Here is an 18,910-nt window from a genome sequence, read left to right on the forward strand (position 1 = left end):
TCCAAACTCTTTTGCTATAGGTTTTTGAAGAGTGGAACCAATGGCCCACGTTCACCCAATGAATTTTATGGATAAGTGGGATTTTTAAAATTGTCTCTGTGATTTCTACAACCCTGTTAGGATTTCCAGGAGGAGCTGGAAAAATGGATTCCTCTGCTCTGTTGGGGATACTAATACATAAATTCATTCCTGTAAGTTCTTTGCATTCTTGTAAGTGATTTGCAAAATTTTTTTTTTAAAAAATCCGCCTAGTGGGTTTGTTATCTCCATTCTTATCTTTCTGGGACAGCCCCACGCAAATAAATACTATGTTCTCTTTCTCGTGGCAGAAACTCCTTAATACAAAGCTACAGGTAATGGAATTAGACTGGCACCGCTTCGCTCACAGTGGGGAAGAGTGCCCACCGACTTCTTGGCAATGAATTAAAGCAGTGGCTCTCATCAGAAAGAAACCGGGGTGTCCGTGTGAAGTTAAACCCCAGGTGGAGACTGCGACTCGTCACCGCGTATTTGGGGAGGCTTGCCCAGGGCCACTTTATGCGTAACTTCCTATCCGACCTGAACTCCAGAGCCCCCGGTTCTTGAAAACATAGCAACGAGGCGCTTTGTCATCCGAGCCCTCTTTGGCCACGGCCGATCCGCGGGGAAAGAGGAAGATAAGACGCGCCTCGTCGTCGCCGGCCCTTTCCTTCCAGCCCCTCCCCTGACCGCCCTTTGACTCTCCGTCGAGGCGGGCTGAGGGCGGAGGCTGGTGCTGGTGCTGGAGGGAGGACGGGGCGGGCGGAAGACTGGTCGACGTTGCCCGGGCCGGTGTCTTTCTCACTCCTGCCTTTGTAAGCACGCTGTCATGGCTTCGGCTCTCCGTCCCGGCGCCTCCTCTCCCCCCGCCGCCTGCCTACTTCTGCTGCTCGGCTGCCTCGTCATGCGCGGGGCTTCCATGTGGCCGGAGGAGACGGAGGAGGACGACGACGAGACGGACCCCCACTCGCGGCACCACTACAACGCCGAGATGCTGCGCCATGGCGTCCAGAGCGCACCGCACTTCGTCATGTTCTTCGCCCCGTGGTGAGCGGCGGCGGCGGCCTGGACAGGGAGGAAGGGCGCGCCGCGCTGCGCTTCTATCCCGGCTCTCCCTATTGTGGCAGCCGGAGGGAGAGCCGATGAGGGCGGGTTGGGAAAGGAGCCCCCGGGAAAATCCGGGGCGGGAGTGGGGGGGCTCTCTTTTCCCTCCGCGCCCCGCCTCGATTAAGCTTTCCCCCAAATCCCGTGCCCGCCCACTCCCCCGCTTCCCACAGCCGCAGACCGTGCCAGAAAGAGGCTGGGATTTGCTGAGATTTGGATAGTTCACTTCCACGCAAGCAAATCCTTTAATCTCTCCTTGGCACAAGCTAGTGAGCTAAAGTTACTGTCTTTCCCCCAAAAGGTGTAAAGCGGACTTCTTCCGGGTTGCTGGCATGAATGGATGAAAAGTGGAGAAACTTGCACAAAGTGTCCCTGTTGGGTACCTAAACATTTAAAAGGCGGAGAGGGAGGGGGGGGCGCCCTGTGATGTTTGTAATCACAGAAGCCATCTTTTCTGACCTTGCCTTGTTTGCAAGCTTATGGATTTGCTGTACCCGTGGGGTAGAGCCAGGAGAAAGGAAGGATACAACAAAGGAAACCCATCCTAGAAGCAGTTTCTGAAGGTCAGATGGCAGTTATGACTGCATTTAGCTCATCCCTTCCTTGAACGCATACGATATTAGCTCCTGCAGAACTGAAGCAAGCGCTGTCAACCCACACCTTATGCAGATGGCATAGAAAGCTCAGCAACTTTTTAACAGGTGAAGCAGGGATCACAAAGGCTACTTTTAAAATAGCAGCATCAGTTCCAAAATTAGATGTTGAACTAATGAAGTTAAGTGTCTAGCACTGCAGATTGATATTCATGGAACAACAAAAAAAAAAAAACCCACCAGTGCAGGCACTACATGTAAGCACACTCCTTTAAGTCAGTTTTGACTCCTGGCGACTGCCTGGATTAGGTCCTGCAGTTTTCTTGACAAGGTTTTTGCCATGGTCATATTTCTAAGGCTGATAGAAAATGATTGGCCAAGGTCACCCAGCTGGTTTTATTGTGTAAGGCTGGTCTAGAACTCAAGGTCTCTCATACCAAAGTTAAAATGATAGCATTCATAGAGCTGAAATCATGAATGTTGAGTTCCATCTTAGACAGTAATAAAGATGGGACTTATTTCAACTCAATAATTTGGATTTAACTATAGATTGATGTTAAACATCCTTGGCAAGACCACAAAAGTCCTGCCTAAGTGTGAGATAGACTATATGGGAGCAGGTAATCCTGGAGTTTAGGCCTAAACAAGTAAGGCTTCATAAACCAGTGTGAATATGTTTCACTGGAGGTTGATGGTGCTGAGTGGCATGATGAAAGCTTTGACTCAGGATGTGACTGTTGTGAAATAGCAGATTTAAATCGAGGAACATTATTTGGAAAGTTCTCCAAAGTAAAACTGGCAGAATCTTATACAGTCCTGCTCACACTCAGAAAGTGATACAGAGCTACAAAAATGCAAGGAACACTGGACAAAGTGATCGGTCATAGCTCTTCTATGAAAAAAAGACTACAATATTGAGTATAATTTTTGTAGAAATAAAATATACAAAAACGAGTTCTTTTGCACAAAATGTTTTATGGCATCTTGCCATAAAATACAATGATCGCCACAAACCTCTTAAAGCGGATTAGACCAAAATCTACTAATCATGATTACTGTGTGTTATCCTGAGTATGAAATGCCTGATGGTACAGTTTCTGGGAACCATAACCATATTTGTAGATGCTTGTTTGGCCATTTTGAGAACAGAATACTGAAATGATTAAGCGTTCGTTTATCTAGCAGGCTCTTACTTAATTATGGTAATTGAAACCGCCAGCTCTGTTGCTAAGTGACCCAGTCATAAAGCACAACTTCACATGATTGTGCCGATTTATAAGAGAGAGGTGGTAGTCCAAGTTGCCATGATCAGGTATATCTCATATAGTTGCAGCATCTCATGGTCATGTGATTGCCATTTGTGACCACTTGCCAGCTTTCCCATTGACTGCATGATGGAAGCTGGCAGTGAACATCACAAATGATGATCGAGTGACTATGGGATATTGAGACTTGTCGTAATTGCAGGATGGTTGCCAAGTATCTGGATCGCAATTAGATGACCACCAAGATGCTGCAATGGCCACAATTACAAGGAATGGTCATAATCTCCCTTGTTCTCTGTCATCGTAACTTGGAATAATTGCTGAATGATTGCTTTACAAGAACTACCCTTAATATTCTTTTCCATTACTTTGAAGAGGGGATAATGCTCATTGCTGCAGATAACTTTTCAATGGATGTAATTCCCTGAAAACTTAATCTCTTTCACCCTGGCCCCCAAAATCTACATTACTCCTGTTTTCAAGAGTAATGTGTAAGTTTCAGTACATTTGACTATAGGGCCATGATGGCAAACCTATGGCACGGGTGCCACAGGTGGCACGTGTAGCCATATCAGTGGGCATGCCAGCTCAGCTCCGGCATGCATGTGCGCGCCGGCTACCTGATTTTCAGGCCTTTTGGGCCCACCAGAAGTAGGGAAACAGGCTGTTTCCTGCCTCCGGAGGGCCTGGAGGGGGTGGGGAAGGCTGTTTTGGCCCTCCCCAGATGCATAGAGAGGATCTGGAGCCAGGTGACAAAGAAAAATGGGCCTATCGGGCCATCGCGTGCCAGGAGTGGGTTGCGCGCGCATGCGCAGGGCAGGGCGCATAGAATTATGGATGTGGGCACGTGCGCACACGAACCTCCCCCACTCCCCCCTTCCTGGCACATGATGGCAAAAAGGTTAGCCATCACTGCTATAGGGCTTTCTGCCCCATTTCCCTGCCTTAAATTTGAGTTGGTGTTCAGTAGAACTTCATTTCTAGATCAATATGCAGAATTACTTACAAGGATATAACCAAAATGGATTTTTAGTTATTTGAGAAGCCATTAACTATTGTATCTCCATGCAACAGTTAGTTGCACTCTAGTTTCTCTGAAGACAGCTGTAACTTTTCCAATAAGGACAGACAACTAATTATGTACCAATAAAGGACAACTAATTATGTACCAACTAAAGCCAACTAAAGCCCTTCAAAACATGCTAAGTAAACCAAAAGACCCACCAATCCCAGAAGGAAAAACAGGAGTCATCTACAACTTACAATGTAAGAACTGCAGCAACCACTATGTAGGACAAATAGGCAGAAGAGTGGCAGAACGTATCCATGAACACCAACTGGCAGAAGACATGATGATTTTTTTTTAATTTCACAACATAGACAGATTTAACTGTAGTTTCAGTTGGAGAAATGTGACAATCTTAGACCAGGCCAAGTATAAAAATGGCAGGGAATTTCTAGAAGCCTGGCATTCTGACAAGCCATCAATAGACACATAGACATTAACAACATCTATAGACTATGCAAGAGAGACAATCAACCAACCCAAAAGAGAACAAAAGGACTCCAGTACCTCTCCACCAGTAATCAGCACCCAGGTCATCATGGATTAACTCCAAGGTTAACTTCAGACCAACAATCAAGTAAACAACACCCCAATCAAGAAACTGCCAAAGGGCTATCAATAAACAGCCCAACCAAAGAATCTCTAAGAACACCCCACCCACACAGACAGGGTTAGGGTTAGGGTTAGGGTTAGACACCAGAATACAATCTGACAGCAAACAGCACTCCTTACTAGCACTGATGGTGTTACCTAGTTAGGGTAATGAAAAGTTGGCAAGAAAACAAGCAAGCTTAGCACCAAGGACCCTCAACTAATGTGTTCATAACTTTTCTTATATTTGTCTCAGCAAGAATGACAATACAGTACAAACAGAATTATGATCATAATTTAAATGTTATCTAGGTAACAGGTTTTCTAGGATCCAATTTCTAGTAGCCATAATTGATTTTTTTTAATGATCATTGTTTACAAGTTCTGAATTCTTTTATTACCATATTTTTCAGAGTATAGGACACACCAGAGTATAAGACGCACCGGAATATAAGATGCACCTACCTTTTTTGGTGAGGAAAAGAAGAAAAAGAAATCTCCCTCTGCCTTTGCCTCTGAACAATTTTGCCTGTTTACAGCAAACAGCCTGCTTTACTTTCATTTTCGTTTTCAGCATAGCTTGATTAGCACAAGGAAAAAAAAATCTGCTCCAGCAATTTACCTCTGCTGCAGCAAGCAGCAGAGCCCTGCGCAAAACAGCTGAGAGCAAATCAACTGAGAGTGGGGAGGTAGATCCAATCAACTTGTGCTAATTAGGCTGTGCTGAAGCTGAAAGGAGCTGTTTCTTCTTGCTCTTTGCTTGCAAGGAGGTAACTGCTGGGAGGCAGAGGCCAAAGGGTGGGGGCCAGTGGGTGGGCGGGGCTATATTCGGTGTATAAGACACACCTACATTTTCACCCCCTTTTAGGCATCTTATACTCCGAAAAATACGGTAGTTTAAATGGATTTTATATGATATTCTCTATGTTTCCTCTTCAAAGTTAATTTAAAGATGGAAAAACAGATGGAAAATCTTACTAAATAATGTGTCCAGCCAGTCCTAAGTTCATCAGTTTGACCTTGGCTGGTTTTTCTGACTTCTTCCAAGGGAAACAAACCAGACTCCATGGCTCAGACAACAGACTACGTGAACCATGGACAGAATCAACCATATTTTTCAGCTGTGCCTGTTTGTAGGTGGAGTCAACAGACGTGACTCAAAGCACACTGCTCATTTGCTTGTTTTTATTTCCAAGGGCTGCTGGGGAAATAGGAGGTGACATGGAGATGCAGTTTGTTAAGGCACATGGTAAATATTTGTGAATGGGGCTTTGGGGATATTATGGGTAACCATAATGTGAGCTCTGCCCTATCCAAAATTGCTTTGAGGTGAACAAAAGAAACTTGGGAAGGAAAGAGTCAATAGTATATAAATAATACTATTTGAATAGCACAGTATTTATTAGTTTGGAAGTGAGTCAGGCCACCCTAAAATAAGGGGGGAAACCAACTATGTTGAAATATATCAGTTTGTCAACTGAAATATTTCCCTAAATGGGGGAAAAATAGAGTCTACTCTAAAAGGATATTTTCTTGATGATTTCCTGGGACTTGCAAAATATTGAAGGAGTCAGTTGCAAATTTGAAAATAGAACAGACTGAATTGTTTGGCTTGTACTGATGATATTACCTAGTTGGTAGTGGTGAAATTTAAATTTTTTTACTACCGGTTCTGTGGGTGTGGCTTGGTGGGCATAGTGTGGCTTGGTGGGCATGGCTTGGTGGGCGTGGCAGGGGAATGATACTGCAAAATCTCCATTCCCATCCCATTCCAGGGGAAGGATACTGCAAAATCCCCATTCCCTCCCCACTCCTGGGGGAAGGATAATGCAAAATCTCCATTCGCACCCCACTCTGGGGCCAGCCAGAGGTGGTATTTGCCTGTTCTCTGAACTATTCAAAATTTCTGCTGCCGGTTCTCCAAACTGCTCAAAATTTCCGCTACCTGTTCTCCAGGACCTGCTGGATTTCACCCCTGCATTAGACCTTGTTCTGCTAAATTTCACTTTTCCTATGTGAAATGACAACCATTTTGTATTAAACGTGAAGTTTTGGTTTGATTCCATAACTTGGTTGCTATTAAAACTTTTTAAACAAATGTGACACTTTAGTAATAAGAGGATTTAATCTTCTCAGCTTCTTTTTGAAAATAATGTTTGCAAACACTTCAGTGAATTCTGATCTCTTCTGTGGACAACTTTCTCTTTTATGCTTGTGAAGAAGGCACAAGAACAGCGTTTTTGTTTTTTGTATCTTGATTGTAATCAGTAAAGAACTCTTGGCTAATGACGTATAAAACATTTGAGGAGAAAATAAGTCATGCTAGAATTCCTGATTTCACCTAAACCTGAATATACTCAAGCATTCATCCTAGACTTTTAAGAAAGTAGATTTTAATAAACTTCAATTATTGATAAGTAGAATTCTTATATTATAAGCATTCGTAGAAAAGAAGCTCAACATTGGCCAGTGTTTCTTTTTTAAAAAAGGAGAAAAAGGAAATGCTATAAGCATAATTACAGAAAGTTCCAATGAAGAGAAAAATGAAAGTTCACAACAATCTGGAGTCATTGAGGAGGATAAGATGAGGTCTTCAATTGAGCTAGACTTCTGATGTCTTATGTGGCCATATCCCTGCAAAATATTCCTTAGAGATAGGTAAAGAAAATAAATTTAGGAGAGATAGAGAATTCTCTTAGGAAACAATAAGTAAATATTCAGGTTTGAGACAGATATTTATCTTGGCAATATTACTTGTGGAAAAGAGTTTTCAATTGATTTTGAACTGAGTATGAGTCAATAGCATGATGTAACCAAAATAATAAATAAATGCAGATTCAATATTTTCCACAAAAATATTGTTGCCAAATCATAGAAAGTAATAATTCTGCTATTCTGCATTCATTAGATTCTGCCCTGAATATTGTGTCCGGTTCTGGGCACATTTTAAGAAGGATTCAGAAAAACTACAAGCGGTTCAAAGAAGGGCAGCAAGAGTGATCAGAGGATTAAAAATTAAGTCCTGGGAAGTGGGAATGCTTATTTTAAAGATAAGAATTGTCTTTAATTTTTTGTTGTTCCAAAGGGCAATAGAATTATGGAATTATTAGAAATATAATTATGGATCTAAAGTTCCAAGAAAGCCAGTTCCTCTTGTGCTTCACGGAACATTTTCTAACACTAAAGGCAGTTTGACAGTGGAATCAATTTCCCAAGGTAGGTAGGTTCCTGTTACAAGCTAGATACTGTAGCTATCAGTTACAGATGCTTTATCTTGGATCCATTCATGGAGCAGAGAATTGGACTTGGTGATCTAAGTGAATCTTTCCAGTTTTGTAATTCTATGTAATACTAATACTATATTCTTCAATAGAGTTGTACCAGAGCACATCCCACTAAATTCAATGAGACTTGCTATGATAAAGTTCTAGAGACTGAATTTCATAGTTTTCATTGTAACCATAGCTACTACTTCATTTCTTAAACTGTTAATTTTAAATTATTGTATTTTAAAAAATTAATAGCAAAGATTCTGATGACTGTATTTACTTTCAAATGATTATTGAATTATGTTTATCAACCAAAATACCCAGGAGTTTGGTTTTGTAGGCTTTTCTGTCTTCATTATTGCTATCATTCTTCAGTTCTGTTCCAGAATAATTAAATCTCATGAAGTCTTTTTTCTCATTTTCATCTCCATGTTGCCGTTCTCCCACCCATGACTTTAATAAAGAAGATTTATTTCTTTATGTTACCGTATTTTCCGGCGTATAAGACGACTGGGCGTATAAGACGACCCCTGACTTTTCCTGTTAAAATATAGGGTTTGGGCTATACTCGCCATATAAGACTGCCCCTCTTCCAATGCACACCAAATAAAAATTAAAAAACATCAACTGGCTCACCCACAATGTAAAAACAGCTGTGCTAGACCCAAAATGGCCCCTGAAACAAGCAGGAACCTCACACAGCCACAAAAAGCCCCCCAAAAAACTACTTTCACACTTTACACACACACAACACAACACAACACAACTGGCTCACCCACAATGTAAAAGCAGCTGTGCTAGACCCAAAATGGCCCCTGCAACAAGCAGGAACCTCACACAGCCACAAAAAGCCCAAAAAAACAACTTTCACACTTTACACACACACAACACAACAGGCTCACCCACAATGTAAAAGCAGCTGTGCTAGACTCAAAATGGCCCCTGCAACAAGCAGGAACCTCACACAGCCACAAAAAGCCCAAAAAACCAACTTTCACACTTTACACACACAAAATTCCACATACAGCTTTGTGAGATTTTGTGTGTTTGTGTAGTTAGAGTGAAACACTACAGAAACACACTAAATCTCAGAAAGCTGCACAAATATTACTTTATTTTATTTTATTTTTATTTTTATATGAAAGCTAAATTTAAAACTTCCTAAACTTTAAATGGCTAGGTCTAAAAAAGAAGAACTAAAAAAACCCCAATTGACTATTTTTTTTAAAGCTCCCAAAGGGGAAAAAAACTTACCCAATAGAACAGGGATCTCCAACCTTGGCAACTTTAAGACTTGTAGACTTCAACTCCCAGAATTCCTCAGCCAGCTTTGTTTTGCTGGCTGAGGAATTCTGGGAGTTGAAGTCCACAACTCCTGCCTGCATGATTGCAGGCAGGGAGTGGCTTGCTGATGGAATGGATTCAGGCAAGCGAAGCAAGGCTGCTAAGCAAGCTGGAGGGGGAAAACTTTTCCTTTTACAGGGCTCTGGGCTCTGGCGATCCCAGCTGAGTTGCCTGATTAGCAGGCAACGCAGCTGGGATCGTCAGAGCTTGGATCGATGGCTCTGGCGATCCCAGCTGCGTTGCCTGATCGGCAGGCAACTCAGCTGGGATCGTCAGAGCTTGCAGAGCCACGTAAAAAGAAAAAAGTTTTTTCCTTTAACATGGCTCTGGCATCCCAGCTGAGTTGCCTGATTAGCAAGCAAAGCTGGGATCGTCAGAGCTTCGATCGCCAGAGCCATTTAAGGCTCGTCAGAGTCTTTTGGTTACAGGAGCCTGGTTACAGGAGAACGACACCCGGCGTATAAGACGACCCCCGACTTTTGAGAAGATTTTCATGTGTTAAAAAGTCGTCTTATACGCCGGAAAATACGGTAGTTCACTATGAAAGGCATAGATCAAAATAAAAAGGGCAAGCCTGTTTTATGTATTTTATAAAGAGCACAACAGGTTTGCGATAACATACTATTTATTATATTTAGCTATTCAATAAAAATATGAGGTTCTAGGAACTTCAAAGAATGGGGATGGACCTGTGGTTTTTAATAAGATCTGCAGTTGAGTATTTCTTAAAGTTATGTCAGATTTGCAGAATTTCAGAACCATTCCTAAATTTTCACTGGTTTAACAGGAATGCCATGTTGAATCAGAATAGTTATTACTAGTGCCCAAAATCATAGATTTTAGGCAGTTAATATGTAGGTTTTTGTAAGTGGAAAAAGAACTGCTGATTCTTTCTTATCTGTCATATATTCAAATCACTCTTTTAAACATTTTCTGGGTTCAGAAAGATCTTGCCCTATGTAAAGGAGGCTGGGACAGTTATTGTCGGTCAAAACAATAACTGCCTGAAAATTAAATACAACGGAACCAAATTTGATGTGAGGGGAGAAGCCAGCAAAATAAAGATTGATTGAGCTCAGAAATGAGATAGATCAAACTGGGGGCTACGGAGAAAAAAAAAATTAAAATTATTTCTATGATTTTCTATTGGAGAGGCAATTTGGAATTGACTCAGAATCTTGCTGTCTGCTCCATTCTAACGGAGCTTTCAATTCATAACAAATACTCTATACCTTGAGATGAAATGGTTTGCTGCTCTAATATAACTTAAAGTATTAACTGATATTGCCTGATAACTCAAAATGTTAAGAGTTTTGTTGCAGGCTGTAATTTCTCAACCTTGGTGAGTATAAGATGGGTCAACTTCAATGTCCAGAATTCCCCAGCCATCCTTGCTTGAGAAATACCGGCTCTGGGAAAGCAAAGGGCAAAGTAAAAAGAAGGAAAGAAATCAAATAACTGATGCCTAAACAACAGAAGATGCCAATAGCTCCCTAGGACAAACAAAACACATAATTTCTAATTAAGGATGGAGGACTTTTACTAAGGTCTTTGAATAAAGGGAAACAATTTGTCATATTCTATCCATTCAGACAACATTATTGTTAAGTGAAATGCTAACTGTTTAAAACCAAATGATCCTGGAATAAATGAGAGGCTGAATATAGTACCCTCCTCCTTAGTTACTGTGCTGATAGGAAAAGAGCTGAAGATAATGTCAGTCAAAGAACAGGTGTCAAATTCTTTTGTTTGTTTTTTTGATGGCAGCAGTGAGTTTTTAAAGTATAGACATTAAATTAATTGGCAGTACAGCACAAATTTATATTGTATTTATCCCAGTAGTAGATATAAAAGAAATGATGTTGCTTTTATTCTAATGAACTGATTTGTCACATCTAGTTTATCAACTAATGTAATATTAGAAATAAAAGAAAAACTGTAATCTTTATTTTCCTCATATTAAAAAATTCTGCCAAAGTTTGAAGGAACATAATAATAATAATAATAATAATAATAATAATAATAATAATAATAATAATAATAGTTTCAGAAAGCAGACTGAAAATGAACTTGGACAAAGATCTACTTTCTATATCTTATATAAAATCCAATGTATGGGAGAGAAAATATAACTTAGATATACTGTATGTAGAATTCCTCATGTCACTAATCTCAATAAAATAGAATAGTAGATTCAGAATTGTTAACAACTTTTTCACCAGAATATTTTTTTAAAACTTGCAGGTGTGGGCATTGCCAGAGTTTCCAGCGAACTTGGAACAAACTTGCAAACAAGTACAACAACATGGATAATCCACAGGTCTATGTTGTAAAAGTGGACTGCACTACAGATACACCATTGTGTTCTGAACATGGCGTCAGAGGATACCCAACGTATGTGTAAAAAAATAATACTTTATGGGTTTTCCCTCAACTCTTATGGATTTAAGAGAGCTTCTGAATGTTTGTTTTGTAAACACATGACATTCTATATTTGTATTAATTCCTTCCCCTTCCTTGAATATAGCATGTAAGTAGCAATAGCTTATGCAACTGTAAAACCAGAGTACATACAAAAGGGTCTTAATATCTGTTGCTTTAATTATTTCGCTCATGGTAGTAAAAGCAGTATGGTGATACAAGATGTGCATCCAATATTTTCATTACTGACCCTTTGCAGCGTATTGTAAACAAATGTGTTTCTACCTGGTAGGCACAGCTGTGCAAATATACCACAACAGTTTTATAACAAGCAGAAAGTAGATGAATTGCTCTAATAGACTAGGACAAAAAAAGTGTTAACCATTTTCTTACATTAAGAAACTGTTTGTTACTAAAGCAAGATCAAAACAGTGGAGAGCCAGGAAGTTTAGGGTGTAATTCCAAAGCTCTAAGGTTCTTAGCATGGGCTATAGAATAGAGTCAGCAGAAATATTCCGCTCTCTTTTGTAGAAGTTTTATGAATTCATCCTGGCCAAGCTGCATTTGGTGACATCATGTTCTCCATTTTGCATTTGTAGTAAATTATCCACTATTTTATTAGCAAACCACAGGTAGAAGGATTTGACATGTAGCAGCACATCACACTTAGTTCTTGAGGCCTGTTTTTTAAAATTATTATTTTTATAATTGCTAATATAAGAGTGATGGTATATAATTTCCTAATTGTAGCAGTAGTGTGTTTTTCACCTAGAGAGTTAACAGCTTAACTTCCAGTTTGGCTACATTGCAAGCCAAATAAATACCAGAGCAGATCTGGTTTATCTCTGCCATATTTTTTCAGGCATTCTGTTCCCATTTTTTAATATTTTCTAAGAAAGATACAAACACTAAAAGGGGAAATGCATAATGGATGATGCAAAGTCTCAGAAAAAAAGGGAATATGGATACTTTAATAAAATCATAGGCAACCATCATTTCCCCTGTAAACTAGAAATCTGAATAACTGGTTCATTTAATAGCTTTGTTTGGAACCGAAGAATATATATTTTGTTTTAGGGACAAATAAAGTTTATTGAGAGTGTGTTCATGGGAGTTAACTTGGCTTTTGTCTTTGCTTTAAAAGAACTTTTGAAAGTCTGCAGAACAATGGCAGTTTAAATTTGGAAAGTCTAAGGCTATGCTATTGAAATTAACGGAAATGTTAGAATTAATATTAATAAACCATTGTGAGGAATGTTGTCTGGAATTTGATATGACATGATGATTATTTTAAAAATGTTTCAAGTTTAAATGACTATTAACCTATTTTGCTTATTGTTTTCTGAAATTTGCAGTCTAAAATTACTTAGACGACACCAGGAAGATGCAAAATATCAGGGACCTAGAGAACTTGAGTCACTAGAGAACTGGATGTTGAAGAAATTAAAAGAGGGATTTGATGTAAGTAATCAGAAACAGTCCTTATTCAAGAGACAATATATAGTTGAACTGTTAAAAGATGCCAGCAGAATAGTGTTTATATTTCTGGAACAAAATTTTATGAGCCTTATCTTTATGGAGATGTGAGAAGAATATTGAAAGAGAAATTGCTTTGGCTAAAATTCAGGGGAACTTGAACACAGGATTTGTTGTCTTCATGACAATGGGAGGAGGGCACTTAGGAATTGACATAAATAAAATGTGACCCATTGTTTTCTTTATTGGACCAAAGACAAATTATTTTTATGTATGCATGAAGAAACTGCTTCCCAGAGGAGACTTTCTTCATCTTTCTTGAAATATGGTGGTTTCTGGATTTTAACTTAGGGATTTCCACAACCTCATTCCCTATAGCTATGCTTGTCTAAGTTGGACAGGGAATTCTGGGTGATGTGGTCCCAGGACATCCATTTGTGAAAAAAATGCTTAGGGAAAGAGGATGTCTTCATTTATAATCATGCCAAAGTTTTGTCTTTTTGTTAGGGAGATATTCTTTTGTTAGGGAGATAATTCTTTTTTAATTATCTTAACTTTTGTATTTGTATGTTTTTTTAATTTTGGCTGTTCACCGCCCTGAGTCTCCTCTGGGAGAAGGGCGGTATACAAATTAAATTAATAAATAAAAATAAATAAATAAATAAATATTCTCTCTCTCTCCCTCTTTTCTTTTTCTTCTCTCTTCTTTCATCTCCCTTTATTTATTTCCCCCCTCTCACTCACATACACTCAAACAAACTAGACATCCCCACACAAATAGACACAAATTGTAATTTTATTGTTAACTTGGATAGTTGTTATAATTTTATTATGTACATAGTAATATAACTACAGGGAGACCTTGACCTACAACCACAACAGAACTTGGAATTGCGGTCGTAAGTCAAGGCATGGTGTGATTGGATGTGATTTTACAACCGTTCTTACAATGGTTGTAAAGTGGATCACATGATTCTTAAGTAAATTCATTACTCCAAATGGCCAAACTGACAAAAAAGTTGCAAACCACGATCATGGGAGCATGGCATTGGCATCCAGTTGTAAATCTGAGTTGATTGCCAAGTGCCCAAAATGTGATCATGTGACTGGGGGCAGGAAGCAGCAGTTGTAAGGTCCGGTATTTCAAGGATGGGTTGTAAGTACATTTTTTAAAAAGTTCTTTGTAACTTTGAATAGTTGTTAAAACAACCTATCGTAAACTTAGGACTACCTGTAACTCTTTCTCTTTTTTAAATTTAAGCATGCTGATTTCTATGTTCTTTTTCTTGTTGCTAAATATAAGGAGGAAGAACCTAAACTGAAGCCATCGAAAGCACCTGATACAAAGCAAGGTCTTTATGAGCTCTCGGCAGCTAATTTCAAGCAACATGTAGCAGAAGGTAATTTTATTTATTTATTTATCAATCAAATTAAGGATAATATTTGTGGCTTAGGGTTGAAATGAGGGGTCCTTGGTGCTGTCTGAGCTTGGTTGTTTTCTTGCAGACATTTCATTATCCAAACCAGGTAACATCATGAGTGCTAGTAAGGAATGGAGTTTCCTCTCAATTTATATTTTAGTGGATTGCCCTATCAGTGTTGGTGGGAGTGGCCTTGGAGATTCTTTGGTTGGGTCGTTTACTGTTAGCTTTTTTTGACGGTTCCTTGATTGTGGTATTGTTTACTTCTTGATTGTTGGTCTGATGTTGATCCCATAGGTGTACCTTTAATTTGTTGACAAGTTTATCCTTCAAATTGAAAGTATATGGTTGATAAGATCACCACTTTCAAGACTCCTAGCAGAGATTGTAATGCAACATCTAGGTTCAATAGCAATCCCACAAATACAACACAAATATGGGTCAGATATTTAGTTGACACCTTCACCATAATAAAAAATGACAACTTAAGAAAACATCCACACCACCATCAGCATCTTCAAAGGAATCCAATTCACCAGGGAAGACGAAAACAACTCACTACCTCACTACCCGCCGATCAGGATATCCTGGATATCCTGATCAGCAGAGACTACGATAGCAAACTAAAAACACAAATGTACCTAAAAATCACCCACACCAATCAATGTAATGCTCCACTACCAAAGCAATAACCCAACCTCCCACAAGAGAAGCTATGTAGGAACTCTATTTAGATGACCACAAGCACACTACAGTAACCCTAAACAGTAGAAAAGGGAAATAGATCAGCTATACAACATCTTCCATCTATACAACAAAATGGCAACTTCATCAAAATGTGCCTGACCACTCAATCCAATTTAGCACAAGCAACATAAGCTATAAAAAGGATAACAATGCCATATATCAAAAACATCTCATAAACCACCAATAGACTGTTAAAACCACAAGGAATCAGCATAGCACACAAACCAACTAAAGCCCTCCAAAACATCCTAAGTAAACCAAAAGACCCAGCAGCCCCAGAAGATAAAACAAGATTCATCTACACCATATAGTGTAAAGACTGCAATTGCCACTATGTGGGACAAATAGGCAGAAAATTAACAGAACATATCCACGAACATCAACTAGCAGTCAGTAGACATGATGAAAAGTCTTTAATTTCACAACATATGGACAGACGTAACCATACTTTTCAACTGGGAATGTGACCATCCTGGACCAAGCCAAGTCCGAAAACGCTAAAGAATTCCTGGAAACCTGGCAGTCTGATAAATTGGCTATCAATAGACACATAAATATAAACAACATGTACATATTGTGCAAAAGAATCAGTTAACAAGCCAAAAAGGGAACAAAAGACCTAAACATCTCGCTGCCAGCAATTAACATCCAGATGAGCATAGATTAATACCAAGATTAACACCAGACCAACACTCAAGAAGTAAACAATACCCTGATAAAGGAACTGCTAAACAAGCCAACAGTAAAGAGCCCAACCAAAGAACCTCCAAGGCCACTCCCACCAACATTGACAGGACAAGCCACTAGAATTGAAAGCAAATTCTTTACTAGCTGTTACCTAGTTTGGGTAATGAAATGTCTGCAAGAAAACAGCCAAACTCAGACAGTACCAAAGACCCTCATTTATCAAATTTATATAGTGATCATTGGTACTGAACATTTTTTTTAATGTTTCCTTTTAAAAGAACTTTTAATTTTAATATAGTATCCCATAATGAAAAAAAAAATTGGGTCAGACAGCAATGTGATGCAGGCCTTCCACAATCTGATTAATAGTCTAATTGTAGCAGTTGCTCCATTATTGGAACATTAAACAATGTTACATTCTATGAGTTGTGTTGACCTGTGGTCTAGTTTAAACCCGTAGTGGTGATTAATCCTACTCATTTCTCATCTTAAGGCTGGAGTGGGAGCAACGGCTGGCTATTCTCTGGTGTGAATGGCAGTTCAGTTCCGAATGGTGTTCTGAAGGGCTTTTCTACTTTATCAAACCTGTGGCACCCAATGAGTTATTAGTTGCAACATGGTTGGAAAAGATTTTATTTCCAGTATCTTTCTCCACTGAGAATTCACCAGCAATTCTGTTGTCATCCACCCAAGCAGATCTATAAGATTTAAAGAGGAATGTACACTGCCCTGTACATGGGTGAAATCCAGCAGGTTCTGGAGAACCAGTAGCAGAAATTTTGAGCAGTTCGGAAAACTGGTAGCGGAAATTTTGAGTAGTTTGGAGAATCGGCAAATACCACCTCTGGCTGACCCCAGAGTGGGATGGGAATGGAGATTTTGCAATATCCTTCCCCCAGGAGTGGGGAGGGAATGGGGATTTTGCAATATCCTTCCCCCAGGAGTGGGAAGGGAATGGGGTAGGAATGGAGATTTTGCAGTATCCTTCCCCTGCTACGCCCACCAAGCCACACCACAGCCACCAAGCCATGCCCACAGAACCGGTAGTAAAAAAATTTGGATTTCACCACTGAATGTACGGTAATTGGAAGTTTAGTGAAAAGTTTTGTAATTAAGCTATATCAGCAAATGTTAATTTCTGCTATTTGAGGAAACTTGACTGAGAACTTTGAAAAGATATATATCATTGTAAGGCAGGGGTCCCTGGGCTACGGCCACTACCGGGACTTGAGCCATTCAGAACCCGGTTACAGAAATGTGGCGAGCGTTCCCACTTGCATGAGCTGCTAGTGATTGTAGCACACTCCATTTGCACAAGTGGCAGGTGCATGTGCCCGCTACTCGTGCAAATGGAGCTGCATGTGTGCTTGCCTGCCGCTCATGCAGAAGCATCCCCTCTGCCCCTTCCTTCTGGCTGGGTCACAAAGCCAGAAAGGTTGGGGAACTCTGTTACAAGTTGCAGATCTGGAAAGGTGACTTTCAAACAAATACTCTGCTTTTACTGAATTATTAGGATGGAGAAATCCAGAGTAAATCATTAAGAGTATTAAGTATAAAACGAGAAGATTAGTCTGTAATGCAGGAAATCAAAGTGTGATTCTTTGGGAATGGAAATCTAAATATGGTATAAGCCAAAGACTTGCCTCTTCTTGAAGCAGTACTGCATAAAGAGAGATACGTAATAACTAAATGAATGAATAAACAGTTTTGTGTGAGTACTGCAGCCCTTCTTTTCTTTTAAAGGCAATCACTTCATCAAATTCTATGCCCCTTGGTGTGGCCACTGCAAGGCATTGGCACCTACTTGGGAACAGTTGTCTATGTCCCTTGAACGATCAAAGTCTGTCAAGATTGGAAAGGTAAGTTGGGATTGGCAAGGCAGTTCAATCTTCTTAAATTGAAAATGAATTATTTTGGGAGTAGCACTGACCAAAAAAAGAACACTGTTTGCTTCATAGACTACAGTGAACATTATCTATTCCCATTTTGGAATCTTTCATGCAAGCTATTCACCCACCATAATTCCTGAGTTTACTGGAGCCTTGTGTGTTAGTCAAAATGCATTTGTTTATCCATTTGCTTGAGATTGATTGATTGAGTCCTGGGCTTCCTGAGAAGTAGCTTTAGCAAACAGCTTATCCTGGAGAAATTCTTACCCTTTGTAAGAAATCTCATGAGTAGTTAATACAGAGGCAGGGATTCCATAGGCTTTGTTATTTTAAACAAGAAAAAGGCCAGCCCTGCAGCTTACTTTTATGACAAAGCTCTTGTTTTCATTGTAGGCATTTTGTTTGTAGGTATTGGAACAACTGTACAGTTATATTGTTGGCTTTCTGATGGGGGGAAAAAAACCTGTTAGTAGTCTTGAGTATTCAATTGGGTGCACTGTTAAAGCTGAGAAAAATCTCAGCCGTATATAAGAAACATGCAGTTTATGGCTGGTAATTTTTTAACCTTTTCTCTGCTAACTTCTTTTTCTTTTCATGTTGCCCCTCACCTATTTTCTTTCTTACTGAGTCACTTTTTTGAGCCGTGTGGTTTCGGAATTATAGTCCCTAAGGACAGGTCTGGGAAAAGCTGCTTTAAATTTTATTGAAATCAAAAGTATGTAATTTAGTCTATTTCCATTGACTTCAGTAGGCTTAAAACTATTATGTATTTGCTTGATCCTATCTCATTTCGTCAGAGCATTAGGAACAGAGAAATGATTACCTTTAAAGTAAATGAATTAATTTCTTTTTCCTCCTTGCTTTGGTCAGATAGAAACCATAATTTCTGTGCTTAATAAATTTAAATACTCAGAGTAAACTAGAGTTTAGCAGCATTCCAATTTAAATGCATATATACATGCATTCATTCATTCATACATACATACATATATATTGCAGCTGATCATTTAACAACTCTG

General features: G+C 39.5%; 1 protein-coding gene across 1 annotated transcript in view; it reads left to right on the top strand.

Annotated features, from left to right (window-relative positions):
- Positions 1 to 820: 820 nt before the first annotated feature.
- Positions 821 to 18,910, top strand: part of TXNDC5 (thioredoxin domain containing 5) — a 28,773-nt gene continuing 10,683 nt past the window's right edge. Inside the window, exons 1-5 of the mRNA XM_070940713.1 lie at positions 821 to 1,065; positions 11,495 to 11,644; positions 13,027 to 13,132; positions 14,451 to 14,547; positions 17,746 to 17,861. Of these exons, the coding sequence (XP_070796814.1) occupies positions 848 to 1,065; positions 11,495 to 11,644; positions 13,027 to 13,132; positions 14,451 to 14,547; positions 17,746 to 17,861 (687 nt within the window). The 5' untranslated portion in view covers positions 821 to 847. The remainder of the gene's footprint in view (positions 1,066 to 11,494; positions 11,645 to 13,026; positions 13,133 to 14,450; positions 14,548 to 17,745; positions 17,862 to 18,910) is intronic.

This window comes from Pituophis catenifer, unplaced genomic scaffold, assembly GCF_029215685.1.
Source record: "Pituophis catenifer annectens isolate HBS135680 unplaced genomic scaffold, rPitCat1.0.hap2 SCAF_3, whole genome shotgun sequence".
Classification (NCBI taxonomy): domain Eukaryota; kingdom Metazoa; phylum Chordata; class Lepidosauria; order Squamata; family Colubridae; genus Pituophis; species Pituophis catenifer.